At 36.8% G+C, this 19,064-nt stretch overlaps 1 protein-coding gene across 8 annotated transcripts in view; it reads left to right on the forward strand.

Annotated features, from left to right (window-relative positions):
* TBC1D1 (TBC1 domain family member 1) overlaps positions 1-19,064 on the forward strand; it is a 106,744-nt gene that overhangs the window by 62,392 nt on the left and 25,288 nt on the right. For 4 of the 8 annotated variants that reach the window (XM_027686480.1, XM_027686481.1, XM_027686482.1 and 1 more), the window contains 7 exons: positions 630-740; positions 3,296-3,424; positions 5,472-5,558; positions 7,251-7,540; positions 9,263-9,391; positions 11,693-11,812; positions 12,965-13,104. In XM_027686480.1, coding sequence (XP_027542281.1) covers positions 630-740; positions 3,296-3,424; positions 5,472-5,558; positions 7,251-7,540; positions 9,263-9,391; positions 11,693-11,812; positions 12,965-13,104 — 1,006 coding nt within the window. The remainder of the gene's footprint in view (positions 1-629; positions 741-3,295; positions 3,425-5,471; positions 5,559-7,250; positions 7,541-9,262; positions 9,392-11,692; positions 11,813-12,964; positions 13,105-19,064) is intronic. The other 4 variants (XM_027686483.1, XM_027686484.1, XM_027686485.1 and 1 more) reach the window with 4 other exon arrangements.

A 19,064-nucleotide genomic window follows, 5' to 3' on the forward strand; every position in this document is an offset into this window, starting at 1 on the left:
TTAGCTAATTCATATTGTATCCTCTGCATTACATCAATAGGCTTAAAACAGCATATTATTTTCAAAAGTTAGGTTTCTGGGACTAAATTCTTTAATAAATTGTTTTAAAAAGATTTTCCCTCACAATAATTTGGATCTAAATAGAAATGCAGTAGAGACAAATATGTTCACCTTGTGCAGTAATTTTGAAAATACCTGTGTAATTTCCCCCACATTAAATGTCTGATGAGAAGGATTTCTAGAAGGGTTGTGCATCGTAACTCTAGAACACTACTTCACGTGTGCCACAAACTCAGAACTACTGTGTTTTGGTTTTCTTCATATCAAAAGCAAATTGGCAAACGTATTTTTTTAAGCCTTCATTTGCTTGTGGCAATTTGATACCTTTACAGTTGTCCTTTGTCTTTCATGTAAATTCTATCATGTATGAAGTGAGGTGAGGTTTCTCTGGCTGTATTGGTGCTTTGCCTGGGGCACTGGTGTCCTCTGGTGGACTGGAGTAGTAGCATTAACCAAACTAAATGTGATACACTGACAATGTATGGACTGTGACAAAATGAAAAGAATAAATATTTGCTAACAGTTATACAAATGTGTAATTACTGTGCTTGTGGTGTTTTCAATTAAAGAAATTAAGACCAAGAAATGATCAAAAAGAGAATGAGTTGGTTATCTCTGTTTTGAGAAACATGTATGAAGAAAAACAGAAGGACCATGTTCATGTTGGAGAAGCAAAACAGGTAAGTAAACATTTAGGTTTAGTTCATATAAGGAGGAGCCAGAAAAAAAACTTTCCATATCTTTCCAAAGGTAAATTTCCATCACTGGCATTTTGAAACTTGAAAGTGTTAAGCAGTGGTGAACACTGAATTTCCTTATGATTCATAGGTTATTGTCATGCACCAAAAAAGATATTTCGGATTTTGAGGTCCCTAGTACAGTTTGATTTCAGGCCTAGGAGACAGAGATGCAGACAAGGTTTGTTTCTTTCTTCTCACTGCAATGAAATTGTAATGTATGTGAGAGAATATATAAGAAATTTACAATTGCTCTCAGCTGATCTGTGGCATTTGCCATCCCACCGAGAGTGTAAGTCAGTATACTGCCAACACATTGGACATGATCCTTGATAAAAGGCCTATTACATTTACTCAAGAGCTGGAAGCTATTTCTTGTGTGCTAATGACCATTTGAAGTGGCCTCAAGGAGGAGCAGCTGAGGAGAATCACTGCAGAAACTTCAGCAGAGGCTCTCGTCCATTTCCAAAAAGCTGAGCTACCTTCTAAACTGCATCAGGTTCCATCAGCTCTGTTTAAGGCCATTTATAGAGCACGGTTAAGATTTTCCAAAAGGGATTAGTGATTTTGGATGCCTTGGTCTGTGACTAATTAACTTGAAACACCTCAAGGTGGTCTGTATTTAAAAAAGGATAGACCCCCATTCTCTGGAAACTTTCAGTTCCAATTATTTGATCCTTTAAAAAATCTTGGTTGTCCCTTTGCTGCTGCCTGGTAATTCCATTGTGATAACTGCTATTGGCCATTGGTGATATAAACTAGCAAATGAACATATGGAGAGTAATTAGACCTGTGAAGAAATAGGGAAGTAGCAGCAAATCTTCATTTACTATTTTTTCACTTAGTTAATCTCTTCTCCTTTTATGGCTTACTGGCTAATTATTGACCTCACTGAGTAAACAGGAAGAAAACTTTGCATATTTTGTTCTCTGATTTATTGTCTTGGGTATCTCATCAGAAACAGACTTTTAAGAGTAAAGTATTGCAGTTATGGCATAAGACAAAGAAACATTGCCTGAAGTCCTCTGTCATCATACCTGAAATATTTTTATTTGGTCTAATGCCAGGTGATTATCAAATAGTTGTCAGTCACAAACAGCTTGAAAATAGGGATATAGAAAGCAAGATAGATTAGTGTGTCTTCATTGTGATTTGAAAATTCTTAAGGCCTGCCTCAGTCTGTTTGCTCAGTTCCTGGAACCAAAACTAGTTAATCTGACTCTTGCAAAGATGACAGTGCTCTAAGAACAGAGTTGACTTGCCGTAAGTCCATAATTTGTCTCAGTATAACATTTTATATTTGCTCTGATAATTAATCTTCAGAGCTGTGTAATAGCAGATGCCTTTGAATGCCTATCTGACAGTGTTATTTGTCTCAGCAATCATTATCCCATCACACCCTGGTATCCCTGTTCCCTTCTTTTCTGCATAGGTATTCACTTTCATTCTTTTCATAATCATTTCTTTTTTTTTAATATCTAAATCAGGGGAGGGAAAAAATTAAATATGATACTCATACATGGATCTTATTTAACAAAAATGTTTCACAATAAGTGTCTTTTCATAAGAACATAATTGTAAGCAGCATCTAATTTGCTCTTTGAGGATAAGATGAGGGAAGGTAAAAAGAAAATACAGAAGCCTGTAACTTTGTCATACTGGAAATAGGATGGTTTCTAATTATATGTAGGCAGAACTATTTGGTGATGGTGATAATGTGCTATTCAGCTGCCCAAGTAGTAGTAATTGCATAGATCAAGCATTCAGTCTCTGAAATTAGGGACAAATACAGAAGGCTACAGTGCCTGGCAGCCTGAAGGCAAACCCCCAAAAATATCATTGAAAACCAAACTTTGATTTTCTACTGCAGGTGTTGGGTTTGGATGGTAATATTTGCATCATAGTATCATTTTTCTATTTGCTGCACTGGTCTTCACAGCACTAAAAATTGACTGAAATATTTATTTAAGAAGTAAAACTCTCAATTGACTGTTAGCTTTAAGATGAAAAAGTTTCTACTGGTGAAATATATAGAAGAGCTTGATTGTTACACATCTTCCTGGCCCTTAGAAAGCCCCATTTTAATATAATGGAGATGGCTGAGAGTTCCAATTAATTATGAGCTTCATCCATTTTGATTAATTTCTTAGTTGAGGAAAAGAAAATCCATCAGAAATCTCTAATCTGTTACACTTAAACATTTAGAATTTGTACAACTGTACATTGACACTAATGAAAAGCTGTCAACAAAACCATAAATTCCTGTCAAATTCCAGTTCTTCTGAGGCATGCTAGTACACTCAACACATTTCCTTTAAGAGATTTCCTGGTCTTATTTTAGGATAATTTGTTAAACTTCAGTACAAGTATCAATAGAGAAAAAGGCATGAAAAGCCAAGGACACCAGGAGAAAGTATTGATTCAGGTTACAGAAGTCTTCAGCCTGTTCACTGAGATTCTGCTCCATATGGTTGAGCATTTTGCATTTCTGTTTGCAGACTTCACAGCCTCCTGCTGAGAATGCTGTAAATGAGGTGTCCAGCAGTGCTCCGAGATTCAGATTAGATATGTTAAAGAACAAAGCAAAAAGGTCTCTGACAGAATCATTTGAAAGTATTTTATCACGTGTAAGTATCTTCATGTTTATTGTCTTTGAACATAAAGTCATTGCTTTATTTATTTGAATGACAGAAAAGTCATATTTGTTATTCTTCCAGGATAGAGCCCAGAAGTTATTAAAGGCACAGTGACAAAAATATTTGAATGTACATTTTAGAAGAAGACAAAACAAAGCAGGGCTTTGATAGAAAGAATACCAAGTCCTGGATGAAGTGAACTAATTCCTAGATAAGAAATAGTGTATATAGGCATTTCAAAAAATGAATATGAAGTTGAGCATGAGGACTTAAAAAAAGAGATTATTGTTTTATTTCTCTTTAGGATTTAGGAAATTTAAAAAATAATTATAATTGTTCACTTTTATTTATGTAGAAGGAAATTATTAAGCAACTGACTAAGCATTCCTAATGAGATAGTATTTATTAGTGACACAGGACTGATGAATAATGGGGCATCTGAACTTTTAAATGCCATAGATTATTTGAAGGCAAGGAATGTAAAGAACTTCAGACGGCACTAAGAATATGAAGGCATTTATGCAATATTACATCAGTTAAAATTCTCTGTAAAGAGTGTCTGGAAATACGGATCAGTGGGAAAAGCTTAAGCTTCTGTGTGATAGTGATTCCCAAGAAATCATGTTGGGAAAATGATGGGTAAATGAAAATCTGTTTATCATAAACAGATCACTGAAATTATCTGCTGAAAGTATACAGCAGCAGTTATGAAATTAAATCAGATGTCAAGTTTAAGCACTATTTAAACCTATGGTGTGTCTTCTCATTAAAATATTTTTTGTTTTCCATCTCATGGCAAAAGCCTGAGGAAAATAATAGACTTGGAAAGACTTCCGCCTGACAAAGGATTAAAAAAATCAGACCTTCTTCCTTAAAAAAAAAAAGAGTTGTGACAGAATACCAAACAACTAATGTTCAGGAACAGAAAATGGATATTCTCATTTGTAATCAGCAAAAAGTTATACAGAAGCAAGATCTAGTCTAATTTATTGGCTCATAGACATGCAACTTGTAGTGACAAAATGAGGTTTTCAAAGCTTATTTCAGACATATCTAACTGGTTCCCATAAAACAAATAATGGCAAAAGCATGGTCTCCCTGTCATAATTATGCATATAGAGAGGATTTTAGTTTAATATCTCCCCTCATTACTTCCCAGACAGTATTCCTAGAATTCACCCCCATAAAATCCTGCTGCGTGTGTGTTTGGGATATGACACGTAGTGTTAGTGTTGTTACATCAACTATAGTACTGTTCTAATTTTTGCCAGTTTGTCTTGACTGGCGTAAGCTTGTCTTCACATAAGCACAGCTGTAGATTGGTTGCATTTTCACTGTCATTGCTGTTTTTGATGGAAATTCTTGATTTTGATCAGATCTGAAGACAGAAGTTGTGACTGAACTTTGAAGAGAGATTAGTCACTGTTGTGAATAATGATAACATTTTACGTTTTACCTGGAATAACAGTTCAAAGAGAACATAAGTCGTAACATAAGAACATTAAAAAATAAAACATTTAAGATGAGGAAGATAGAAGTTTCATAATTGTGTTAGCACATAAGAATCCATCACTACGTTTCTTGATATTTTTCTTTGTTGCATAAAAGCATTAGTCAAATTATGCAAAGATATTATTGAACAGATTATACAGAAATATTTATGCTTTCTGATTTGTAGTCACTGAAATGATAACACTAGAAATTGTTTTGCTGTGTATTAAATTCATATGGGTTTAGTCCTTTGTAATAGACATCCTTTTCATTTCTCTGTCTCTTTGTAAGAAGTACCTAATACAGAAGGAAAAGCACATAATTGCCAATGAGAATTCCTTAATTCTACAAGATCCTTTAAATTGTCAGAGACTGTCCTGAATAAAGCTTTTGTTTCCCATAAAGGCAAAGGATATTCTTAGGCATTTTAGGAAATTAAATTTGATACTGTCTTTGAAAATTACAGATTCTGACTATGCTACACAAATCTCTTTTCGTATGTTCCATTTATCATAATCTTAACTTCTGGTGTGGTTTATCTCTACAGGGCAGTAAAGCCAGAGGTCCATTGGACAGTTCTGGTTCTGTGGATTTGGACAGCTCCGTGTCCAATACCTTAAGCAACACAAATAAAGTAAGTAAAGCCTGGGATAATTGTACATATTTAGAAACTTCAGATAATAGTCGAAATAAAAGACTATAATATTAGTTGTCCTGAAACAATTGATCAGATGTGAAATGCTCATGTAACTGTTCTGTTCTAACATTTTGCATTTTTTTTGATTGGTTTTTGGCAGTAGACAAGTTACCTGATTGTGTGTGAAAAGAAAGAAACCACAGAACAGCCAAACAGTATGATAAAACAATATCACAGAGTAGGGAGGATAGGTGTGTCCTTTTCTTCCTATCTGTAAGAATTCTACTGCTGCTTGCTGATCCAAAGGATGTGTCTTTATTCCTGTGCTGAGTCCCTCTGAGAGTGACAGGGCTGCATTCATTGCAGGCAGCTTCTTGGATCAACCACTGCCTTTCCTTTCTTTTCTCTTTTTTTTTTTTCCCCAGCCTGCAGCAATATTCAAGTTTTTTAGAATTTGCAATTTGGTTATTCAAATCATTTTTCATATGTGTAATGTTAGAATATGTGCAAGTCCTCTGAGGGACAACTTGAAAAAATTATCAGTTTACTCTGGTAATAGAGATTCAGGCTAAGAGTAGTAATCCCATGGCAATACAATAGTGATGTGTAAGATGCTGTTATCTGTAGAGTTTCACTGGAGATTTCCATACTTTTTGGCAAGATGGGACTCATAGTAAATCTGTTTCTGTTCTCCAAAAGTTTCAAGTTGCTTTCAGGCTTTTCATTCTGTCCCCCATGCTATAAACAAGAGAAGTGCAATTGAGTTTCCATTTGAATTAGAAATGCCTTGTACTGTATATAATGTACATTTTGTTTGAATGAGTGTGTACATGTGAAATAAAATATTATATACATCATCTGGATACTGCAACAATGTGCAGCAAAACAAATGCTGTAATTACCATGCTGGCCATGCTAATCTGGCTGGTGTTAGCCCTAAAACTACATATGATGAATGGAGGATTGCATTCATAAGAAACATAGACAAGAAGTGGAGTAATTTCCCCCTTTGTGTGGTTAGAAAGCTTTTAGTCTGTATAAAATAATACAAACAAACAGCATAGAAGAAGCCAGTCTTCTTCTCTGGAGGCAGCATAGAACTCTGCAGACCTGATATACAGCTATTGATTCTCCTGTAATGCCTGAGCACCTGCAGACTCCTGACTTCATGTAATCAAGAGTCTGTTCTTTCTGCTTACATTTTTGAAAGAATGGCTGACTGCCAGAAACACACAAGGTGGGGAATGAACAAAATGCATGGTTTGGGACTGAAACAGGCATCTAGTCCTAGGATTGATTAAGTTCTTTATGTGAATCTTCAGCTAGACAAGAGGAACTGTTAGATGGCATCCTAAATGTACAGTACTCTCCAATGCCACCCTTTTCACTGTTAGCCAAACCCTAATCCTTTTGTTTTGACCCCATTTCTTCTAAGCTGTAATGAACATACTATAAAATACAATTACTCTCAAAATTACTTTTTCTCTGGAAAATAAAGACTTTTCTTTGTTGACATCAGTGATGAATAACAAAGACATAAAACATCAAACATCTTTCTTTGAGCTATCTTGATAAAAATGTGCATGTTTGAAGTAGATCTCTGTGGGATGTGAATAATGACATGCTAATGCACCGTCAAAGCTGGATTCTAAACCCACATATTGATAACCTTATTTCTTGCAATGCTAGGAACCACCACTGTGTGAAAAGGAGAAAGACGGACTTCCTACCCTTCCTGTAGGAAGCGCTGTCAAGACCAGTGGATCAGTGGGTGATCTCTCCAGCACCACAGAGGATTCTCCTGTTGATCAGTCTGTTACGTTACCTCAGCAAAGCTTTCGGAGGCGAGCAAACACTCTAAGCCATTTGCCAACCAAAAGCCAGGAATCTCTGGTACCTGTTGAAACATCACCATCTGTTCCTCAGAGGAAACTTATGAGGTATCACTCAGTGAGCACAGAGACTCCTCACAAAAGAAAGTAAGACTTATTAAAAGCAGGCTATGATTTCATTTGTTGAGGGCATATTTGGGGATGATGATTGCATACCAGGTATGTCCTCTTAATGGATAAGAAATGTGTTACAGTGTCACTCTTTGGAGGTTTGTAGGTATTCTGTTTAAAAAGACTTTTAGCCCTGTTTGCTCCACAGGGAAGAGAAGACATGAGATGTGTAGTTCCCTAGTATATGTCACAAAACTACTTGTAAGCACAATAAGATTGCTCCTAAGCAGTTTGGTTATATTTGTGCAAGCATTAATTTTTGGGTTTTTTTTGTCCGTGAGCAGTATAAATAAATGCTACTTCTTGTGGTCTATTTAGAGAGAAAAATCTGGTAGCCTTTCTGATCCTGAAAACCTTACTGGTTGGTGAATTCATATGTGACTTTGAAATAGCACACTAAACTGACATAAATTGCTTAGTTATTGGTAGAGGTGAGGCTCCTGTCTAGCTTTTCAATAAGCATATCTAGGTTTTACTCACCAAAACAAGGTATTGCTTGCCTTAATGCTAGTATTCTTCAGGCTATCCTCCTTCAGTGGATGCCTCTGCATCTCTAGTCCACTCTTAACTTTATGTCAGTTTTCTCCCACCCTTCTATCTAGCTTTTTCAAATTACTATGGAAACATTTCTGTCTGTAGGCTTCTGTTTTACTGCCCACACTGCTCATTTACACAAGTTAGTAGGAAATCTCTATGTGCTCCACCTCATTTTTTCCTGCAGGAGGCAGGGCAGTAAACGAACATGCCTGAAATGGGTGATGACAGTGAAAAAAAAAGAGAATTACAGTATTTGAAAGAAAGCATAACCTGCCTTGCCTCTTTGTCCCTTTTTTGAACCTTTTTAATTTTAAAGTACTAGAATGTTTTTCTAGTGCAGTTTAGGACTTGTTGGTCTGTTATCTTCACGAGAGCTTCCCTGATGCTTGTAGCTGCTTGTTTAATGAGTTATTACCTTATTATAGGAATGCAGCTAGAAATTAAGTATATTTTTCATTTCCTTGGTTATTTCTATCTGGGTTTGGTCATGTGATTTTTAGTAAGACCTCAGTGTGCCTGCTCCCTCACATAAATCCAAAAGAAATCCCTGTTGCTTCCGTTTCATAGCAAATGCACAGAAACAGAGGAAATAGAAAACTTACAAGACAAATATACTTAAAGTTCTCAAAAATTACTGGAATTACAGACTTTTAAAAGTCTTGACTGTTTTATGAGTGGTTTTGAACAGCTTACCTCAATTCATAAATTGTTTTCAAAGTAGAAATAAATTCAGTTCTTTCTGTAGCATTTCACTTCTTATCCGTTGGAACTCTTGATCATATGCCTGACTTTATCATAGAAATCAAGGGGAAACACATACAAGGAAAAAGAAATGGGACCGTTAGTGCCAGGTTTTTGTGCATTTTAATTTAGTCATATGCTGAAATGCCTTGATGAAGCCTGTAAATGTGTGTTTGGGATTTTGCTGATTGGGTTAAAATGTTTGTGTTCTTAAGTTACTGCATTAACTGTGAAAAACACAGGAAATGTCTTGTTTATATATGCCGGGTCTTTTTCAAAGATTAGAGAAGGAATTTCACTTCTTTTTTTTCCCCCCTTCTTCCCTTTCTTACTCTTTTGTTCTTTGTGCTACCTCAACTCCATCACTCTGGTTGGAATCCCGCTATATGGCTTGAACGAATTTGTCGGCGAATCTAAAAGTTCTTCTGGTCAACTTGCACGTTCTCCTACTCTAGCTCGTCTTAATCCCTCAGCCTCTTCACCCAACTTTTTTAAATATCTAAGGCATAATTCAAGTGGAGAACAAAGTGGGCATTTTGCACAAAAGAGGTGAGCTAGCACCTGCAAATAGTTTGGGGTAGGGTTTCTTTTACCATGTCATAAGTATGAAATTCTATAGCATAAATAGTTAAAATAATTTAATAAAGACCAAAGGTTGGTAGATTTTTATGGGAGAGGGAACCCTTTAATTGTTCCACTACTGAATATAGTAGCTAATTACATCATTTGTTGTTTTAATCAATAAAATTCTTTCAGACACTGGCTCGCTCTCTAGAGCCAGTTGTTCTAAAGCAATTTGTTGTTATGCAGCAGACAGCAGCACTCCTTAAATTGTATGAAGGATAAGTTGCCAAGAACCTGAGCTCACTCTGTCGTTCCTGAATCATTCGGTTCTGTTCTGCTTTGTTTATGGTAACATATATTATTTTGTGCCTGACACCAAAGGCAAGTTCACCAAGTTGACTGAAAGGGGCAAGAAGTAGCAGGACTATGGAGAGCCGATACAAAAAAATCCCCCACAAACAATCCCCACCACCAACACTACTCCTCATAAAACAAATACCCAAGACCAAAAAAACCCTCAACCCATCAGCTTACATATTTGTCTTGGTTACTTTCAGCAATATCAAATTATACTTTTCTGTGTCTCCTTTCATAGAATTAAAATACGTATAGAGAACGTTGAGAAAAGGACATTAACTCTTCGTTTCCCTGAGAATCTGAAATTAAGTAGCTCCCTAAAAATCTTGAACTGTGAAACCCCTTCTTAACCCCTTGAGCTAAAACTGCTTATTTTAGCTCAAAAGGCTAATGAAACCAAATGTCTTGGAAGCTCTGCCAACAGTCACTGGCCATTGGCAAGCAATTTTTATTGCTGTTGCTCTTTATTGTTCGTTTTTGTTCTCTTGGATGAAAGTTTCCTGTTTCTCCAAGGTGCTGATTTTTCTGAACCTGGGAAAATAGTCAACTGAGAACCTTGTTTCACCACTTTCTTCAGTTGTATTTGCTGAGTACTAACTAGCATCCCTTAATTTAACTTTACCTCAGAAGTATGATATAGCTCAGGCAGGATATGGTCCTGATATACTCTTCAGTTTGGTAAGACTTACTTTAATCCTGAAGGTTAACTTCTCAAAAGTAGATTTTTCCAAGTAGATTTGTTAATGATTCTGTGCACACAGGTGCAACTTCTCCTTCCCTTTCCTTTTAATTTAAGGATATACCATATTGAACATCTATGCAACAAGACTGAAAATGGAAATTGGTAGGGATATCAAATGGGTTAATGAGTTTAAATCAATACAGTCAAGCTTCCCAAGTTGATTGTATTCTGTAAGTGGAATTACCATGTAATTGTGATGGATTTACACTGGGATTGTAAGTGAACCCTGTTTGCAGGGCACACCATGCTACAACCTTATCTTTGTCTCTGTACCAGCTACTAAAGAACCTGCTTCACTTCATACTGGTGATTATCCCAGAGTATCCCCCATATTCCATTCACATCTTCAGGAAACAGAGCTAAAGGCCATCTGGATATATCATAATGGTTTATTAGAAGCAATTCTTTCTTGAACTTACTTTTTCAGGAGTAAATTCTCCTACTTACGTGGTTTTGTGTACTCTTCTGAAGAACGGTCTTCAGTATCATCAGCCAAGTAGTTTTCTATGTTTTCACTCCATGCAAAAACTTTTCATTGTCTGACTTGTTCTTATTTCCTTCTATTAACCTTCTCCTGAGTATGTTTGGGACTTGTTATGTTAAAAGACCAGAAGACTGTTGATGACATTTGATTAGTACTCCTGTCTGTTGCATAAATAGAACCACAATCCTGAATGATTAGTCAGAAGGCTCAGCTTTTAAATGAAAAGTTCCAAGCTTGTCTGAATAAAACCTTGTTAATGCTTTACAAAATATTTTTTGCCAAAGTCTTATTTTTCCTTTGCCAGCACAAAGATTGTCACTGTCAACTTTTCCTAACCTTTTCCCCCAAACTTAGTCAGTCACAGAAACTGATATTGAAGTAAATGTCCAATGATAAAGTTGGCATTGGTTCTTAATAGATTAAAGAAATTTATTTGAAACATGCACTGAAATCTTGGGATATAGCAAAGAATAATAACTTTACTGGAAATACATTTATATATATTGGAACATATTAGTTTTTCCTAACAAATATGTATTTCCAAGTAGCACTTTGTTAGCAGCTTCAGTTTTGACTTTGCCTGGTATTCAGGTCTTCAGGATTTAGCTGTTTTTCGTTTGAAACTTAGAAGTGTATATTATTTTTATTCTGTGGATTTATACTTCTTTGTTCTAAACTGTACTTTTCCCAACTGCACTCTCAGCATCTCCTACCGTACTGCCTTAAGGAAAAAGCTTCATTCTTCCTCTTCTGTGCCAAATTTCTTAAAATTTCTGGCTCCTGTAGATGAAAATAACACCTCTGACTTTAGGAGCACAACAAGGTAGGGTTCTTCCTTAAAGCCTGGAGGTAAAACTGTATTTTCAAAGGTTTCTTTGTCTGAAATATTTCAAATGCTTCTTGCACTTGCAAAATGTGATTTGTGCAACAGTTCATGTATATGTATTCTGCATGTAATTGCTGTCAAAAGGATGAAGCTATCCCAGACTGCTCTTCCATTAAGACAATAGAACTTAGCCATTTTTGATGTTGCAATGGTCATGCAACTTCCATCTGTGTACTCCTGTGATTATTCCTGACAAAGGACAGTTTTCAGTTAAGGAAATATACATGATTCGTCCTGAGCGATGTTAGTGTCCTCAGACTGGGAAGAGAGGATGACCTGTAAAATGCTCCTGCCTACCGCTGCCAGAGCTACTTGAATTTCATTTACCCCTTTCAGCTTCAACAAAGACATGCAACCATTTAGCCAATGGCTGGAATAAAGCAGTGAATAGTTTCCGGTTGTAACAGGTGAAAGTTATTAGTAGGATAGGAAAACAGAGTTGCTGTTTACTATTTCATTTAATATTCTGAATAAAAAGCTCCACTGTATGGAGTGTGTGGATTACATCAAAGGAGCAATACTGAAGGTTCCTGGACACTGTTACCAAGTTTGTTGCTTATTTCAAAGGTAGACTTGTGAACACAAAGGTTAAAATTTTTGTTCCAAATCTGTATTGGGAAAGAATATATTGCATACCTAGTTGCAAGTTTAGTTGGTGTTTATAAAGCCCCTTGATGTGCGCTGATACAGCAAGCCTTTGTGTCTCGTATGAATACTTGCTAGATTTTGTGGATGGCATGTAAATAGCATAACAGTAAAGCTACATTATTGTGTATGTGTCTTTAATGTATTGTGATTACTACACTGCTGCAAAGAAAACTGAAAATTAATTAAAACCGGAGAAAGCAGATTGCACAGAGCTGCCAGCCCCTGTTTGTGAACCTCAGTGATGTTTGCACTGTTGTACAAGTCTGCTGCCACAAAGCAAGCTTCACCTACCTGACACGAAGAGCTTGCCACAGCATGTGCACAGCACACTGCACTGCTTTGTTGGTGGTTCGTGTTACTGTATTCACTGCAGACTGTGTCACTGCTACTAGCAGATTCAGGTAACCTACTCATGAGCTCTCTTATGTTCTGCAATTTTAGCGACTGCGAATCCAAACACAGCCAGCAGGCCGCTGATGCGGACAGCCCTGTAAGGACTCGAAGGCATTCGTGGAGGCAGCAGATATTCCTGCGAGTGGCAACCCCTCAGAAAGCATGTGATTCTCCCAGCCGATATGATGGTAATAAGTCTGGGTTTATTTGCTTCCGAGGACTGATTACTGTATGTAGTCTGTGAAGTGTGAATCAGTTTGTCTACTGAGTGGACATATTTGTCTGGTGTTCTGTTGGAACCGTCTCAATTTCCCACCTGCCTTTTGGTCATGCCAAGCTCATCAGCTGTTGAGATTTTACTTTTCAGCTTCATATGTAACATTGTTCCTAGTGTTGCATTAACTAGCCAGAGAAGAAATTGGTTTTAGGTGTACTATTTTAATGAGTTCTGGGGAAAAAAATGTATCACCAAGTATTGCTCTGAAGAAAAGATGATGCTTCCATTTCATCGTTCCATGTTGCAGTATAGAAGTACATAATAGATAAATCCAGGCCTAGCAGAAGGAATTAGATTCCTTTTATGACCTCAGTTGAGTTCTGCATACCAGACTGAATTTGTCCTCATGTGTTCTGCTCCAGTCTGTGACATTTGCCACTTGAGTTATAGTTATCCACTGTTCTCATATTTATTTCCTGAAATTCTTTAGAGATGAAGAACCATAGACTAGAGGAAAATCACTGCACATGAGCATGCAGGTGCATCATTTTATGCATCCTACTTTATGTAAGACGAACAGTACAGCACGTGCTGAGGCCAAGAATGCCTGACAAAAACTTGTAGGTAATGGTCTCTGGCTCAGTAAAGTCTGAATTTCATAGCATAAGCTCTAACTTCTGACTGATCTTTAAGGCCTTTGTATAAGAATAAGAAAAAGTGTTAGTAAACAGGAAGGAACAGTACATGATAGTAAATGCAGTAAAAAGTAACCATCCTAATATCACTGAGATGTTTTTCTTGCATCTTCAAGTGAGGCCTTGATTAATTGGACACAGCACATAACAGAATTGATTCTGTCATTAATGCACTGCTTGCAATATAATTTGACTGACAGTGAGGTAAGCTGTATATGGACACAGGTGCCTCAAATTTAGTGTACTTCAAAGTGAATTGATCTCAAGAGCATGGTGTGTAAACACACATGTGAGATGCTCTTATGTACTTAAAGGCATGTGAAGGGCCTGTTCAGCCTCAGCTGTTCTGTAAAACTACTGTTTTTACAGGTTTGATGCAACTCTGTGACTGGAAATAGTCTTACTTGGTTTTGAAAGCCACAAAACCTTCTCATATTAAATGGGGGGGAAAAAAACCCACCTAAATTGCCTATCCAAGCATTTCCTCTGAGACATAATAGCTGCAAGATAAAATCTTAACAACCTACAGCTGGGTAAGCAGAATAGTTGGAGAAACAAGTGTGGCCAAAATGGAAAACAGGATGTGCTATTAATAGGAGGAGCAATTTAAAATATTTGGTCTTCACTCATTTTCATTTTCTGTATTTGTTTCAGTGCACATTATCAATTTATGAACAGAAGAAGAAAACTAAGTGTTAGGGTTTGGGGCTTTTAAAAATTATTTATAATGAATACTGGATTTTTCCATTTGGAGTTTTATGCATCTCCTGGAACATTTCTGGTAGTAATGGATACTTGCTCATTATCCAGTCTCTGTAGCCTTTAAGAGAGCTGGTCTTACATTGGACTCACCAGCACAGTTAACTAAGTAGCATCTCTAGTTCCAAAGTAAATGTAACTACCTATCATTCATCATATTGCTTTTCTTTCATATTGTCTTTTTTTTTAAGTCTTTCTTGCTCTTTTTAGACTAATTGCCTTTAATTTGTATAAACAGCTGATGTATCACCAAAAGATCAAGTTCATCCAAATTGGAGAGAGGGCAAAGAAGGTTTTAAAGATACAATAGTTTGTCATGTTCTGCAGAAGTAAGCATGAAGAGGGGGAAATAAGAACATGTGTGATCATCATCCCTTTATAGGCTCTGACTCCACCAACCAGTATTTCCATTCAAGTGCAGTAGCCAACACCCCACTCCAGAGTACCCTGCAGGAGAGCAGTAAGGAAAAAAGCTAAAGAGTGGTTTAAAAGCTAGTAATTCAGCCAAAGACCCAGATCTCTGTAAGTCAGAGATGATGAAGTTTTCCAAGTTTAGCCTAGGCTGCTTTACTAAAGTTTGTACTAGATGTAAAATCCACCAGTATGTCTGAACTATGCATTGCTTTGACCACGTGTGGGCAGGCACTGTCAACAAAATGAAACTGCTCTGTGATTGTAACTTCTTTGGTTTGTAATGAGTAAATATGCATGTGTAAGCTGTCACAAGAGATAGAGACAACTTTAAGCTTTATACTTACAGAAAAACCTAGACTCTGACATTTGTGATTCCATTTGTGTAGGCAAGTGAGATGAGCTGAATCTCAAGATCATGTTCATTGCTGCTCTCTGTGTAGTTAACACAGCAGGATATGAAGGTGTGTTTACTAAACGTTTAAAGAAAAAAGAAGACCCACTACTGGTACATAGCTTTTGCAGAAATTTTGAGCTTACTCTTTCCAGGTTCTGAACTTAGGAAATTTCTAATGTCTGAATTTCCACATGAAGCTTGAACAGCCTAAACAGCACTTTGAGTCCCACTGTCTTGTGCTTCTGGATCCTTTACTTCTTTAGGAAGTGCTCATAAATAGTTAAACTTCATTTCCTGTAGCTCAGCTGGAGAAAAATGGTAGCTGGCTGTGCTTTGGGGGTCGCATCACATATTACCAGGCAGAGAGCACACTGTGTGTTTTGCAGACACCATTATTTAAAATGAAGGAGGGTGTTAATTTTTTACTAGTTTGGGAGTAAACTAAAAAACAGTCCTAAATCAGTAGAATTAAAGAAAAATATTGCAAATAGATACATACACTGGAAAATCATTTTTTTTTGCGGGTTGAGATTCTTGCCTCGCCTGACAACTGGACTAATGCAGGCATGCTCTGCAAGGTGAGTGTTCTGAGGCAACAGAAAGCCTCATACATAGACAGTTACTTTTGTTTGTTATAGGAACAGTGTCCCACGTACAGGCCCTTCTCTGGCCACCTCCTGCTTGTTGGTGCTGCCACTTTCCCCTCCTCCCACTATTTTTCCCTGCTTCTGTACATAATCTTACAATGAAGCACATCAGAGAACTATTATGCAATTGCTGCCTGGCAGAACAGCCAGAAGATCTCTGGTGAGCCTCAAGGTGAGGCTGATCTCCAGTTTGAAAATCTAAAAAGGATTTTCTGCATAGGTGAAATGATCTGTAGAGACTTAATGCTTTACAGCTGATAGCTGGGGGATGGAGTGCTAAATTATGCTTGTTCTGTTGTGGCAAGCTACTGTTCAGACTACCCAACCTCATCTGCTGTTTGCCACTTCCCATGGAATGGTTGTGATGGTTGTGATGCTGCAAGTGGTGTGGAGCACCAGGGGGCAGCGTTTCTCTCACTGCCACCTTGAGACACAGGGTCTTGTCCTCGGATATTTTTCTTTTTTATTTATTTGTGGGAGTGTAATGAGTGTTGAGTCCTGAAAAATGGAAAGATAAAAAATGGGGAGCAGAGGTCACTCACAAAATGGATCACATTTTGATCTATTACAATACTGTATTTCTTTTGAAATAAGGTTTTCATTAGTCTTTTTTTTTTTAAAAGCTCTGTCTCTCCTACTTACTGTCTTCAGTTATTTGATTTTTACCTTTATACCTCCCCACCCTACTTTCAGGCAGATGTTCCTACTTCTGTGGGATCACTCTAAGAAGAGCCACATTCTTTGGTTATGCAAATGGTCCAGGACTCTTTAGTTCTCTAATCACTGGTAAAAAGGTGAATCTAACAACTCAGTAATCATTTTAAACCAGCTGAAGTATGGACACACTCAAACCCCATGATTTTCAATTGTACCGGTTTTCTGGTCCCACTCAGAGTATTACTGGAGCAGTAGAGCAGGAAGGGACAGGTGTCTGGAAGGTGAGGGTGGGTGCTCTTACCCTGCTCAGGAGCAGGATACACTAAAGTCAGTGTAGACTGATTATGAAACTTCACCTTGCACTGCAGTGCAGCAAGATATTCACATACATATATTCACATATATGTATTCAGCATCTACAAATCTCTGTGCAGTGAATGATTTTCACTACAATTTTCACATACTGACTGTTCAGAATTTGTCATAGTAAGAGAACTGTTTTGCAGATTGTTGGAAACTCCCACAGAGTCAAGTGCTAGATTTAAAGGGAGTGTGAATACTTTTTAAAGTACATGGTGGGAAAGTGATGGTGTTTGTCGGAGCTTTCTTGCTGAGGGAGGTGTGTTGGAAGTAGACAGCAAGATTTTGGTAGCAGCTGTGTCAGTTTTAGATTGGAGAATGGGGATTTGTTTTTGAAGTGGGCAGTGTGTGATGGAATTACCTGTTGAACAGTGAAAGAAATTGCAATTCAGAGGAATGAGATGCCTGGTATTACATAGCAGTAGTCAAAAAATAGATTCAGGTGAAAAAAGAAGGAACTTTAGCCAAAAGAACTACATAGTATTTTACAGCTTTACTTGCAGAAAAAAAGAATTATTTTAGGAAGTGCAATTATCTCTGTACAGGAAAATGAACTTGATTCATTAATTAAAATTAATTTGGTTTCAGTCTCTAACAGAGGTATCCAACTTCAGCACTCCTAAGTGCTGAAGAAAAGTTTGGATTTGAAGAACTGTTATTCTTGAAACCAGCTGTAGTTAGCACCTACCTATCTGTTTATGTGCTTTGTGGTGAGGGTTATGTATCTTGATTATTTAAGCAAAATTTTTTTTAATAATTTTGTAGTAGTATTGCAAGTACTGTAGACTGTTGCTTTAGCATTCTGTACTTAGAATGTTTATGGGGTGTAAATTATTTGTACTGTGTTTGCCAATACAGTTTTAATAATGCTCTTTTAGCAACAAAATTATTATTAACTAATTACTAGTTTTTTTAATCCTGTAATAAATCCAGTTGGTTAGAATTGATTACTCAGTTCTGTTTCTTTCAGAGTAAATATGTGCTCGTAATCTTGATTTGCAGAACAGGAGCTTGGCTGTAACCCATAAGTATATGTTTAATGTTTGATGGCTTCTGTGCCCATGGATATATCAGGGCATTCATTTCTCAGGGCTTGATAATGTTAGTAAATGGGATTAATTGGGAGGTAGTGCTTATTTTTTAAAAGTTCTTGGATTTAAAAGAAAAAACAAAGCATCTTTCAGAGCTGATTTTAATCAACAGTATTGAAATACACAATTTTTCAAGAATTCGTCATTCAGCCATTGCTTTAAGTTGTACGTCAGACTAGAAGAACTTGTTGCTTCTTGTGACTCTGTATTTGAAGCTTTCTGGTAACAGAAGGTGTCTGGTCATGTTACCACATTTGCTTATGAAGTTAAATATTCCAGACATCTGTGTAAAATAATAGGAATATTATATCCTTGGTTATAGAAGTTTGCAGTTCCTCTTTTATTCTGTACTGCGTATGAAAGAAGGTGTTGCTCTACCTGAATGGAAGATCTGAAGGGAACTAAGGATGTTGTTGATGTATTTTCTTTTGGCAATTGAATCTTACATGACTGTAAGGGTTCTTTTGTTTGATGGCCAAGCTGAGTTTTGTAAAGTTTGAAATGCAACAAAGAAAAATAATGTAATGCAGTAAATAAAATGCTTAATGGATTTTTCTGTCCACATTCTTACCAAATCTTGCCTGGCTTTTTAACTGTGGAGAGCAGATGTGACTAGTAAACACGGCATGTAGAGGGCCATGTGCAAAAGCAACTCCATAGTAAGGATGAGAGTAATGTATTACTGTTGAGCCTCCTCTCAATTAGCCCTTCCTTTCTACTTGAAGTGTTGCAGTTTCTAGTCAAAGATGAATCTTATCACCTAGTTTTCGGTAGTTGACCTTGGTTAGACTAAGTGCTTCTGAAAGAATGTTTTTAAAATATAGGCTTTTAGGTGGGTTTGTCACTTCTGTTGTTCTTTTTACCTTGTGTGGTTTCCCTTAGTGGGTTTCCTTTTTTTTTTCTTGTTTTTGGAA

The sequence above is a fragment of the Neopelma chrysocephalum genome, unplaced genomic scaffold (assembly GCF_003984885.1).
Source record: "Neopelma chrysocephalum unplaced genomic scaffold, ASM398488v2 Primary Assembly neopelma1_71, whole genome shotgun sequence".
NCBI lineage: Eukaryota > Metazoa > Chordata > Aves > Passeriformes > Pipridae > Neopelma > Neopelma chrysocephalum.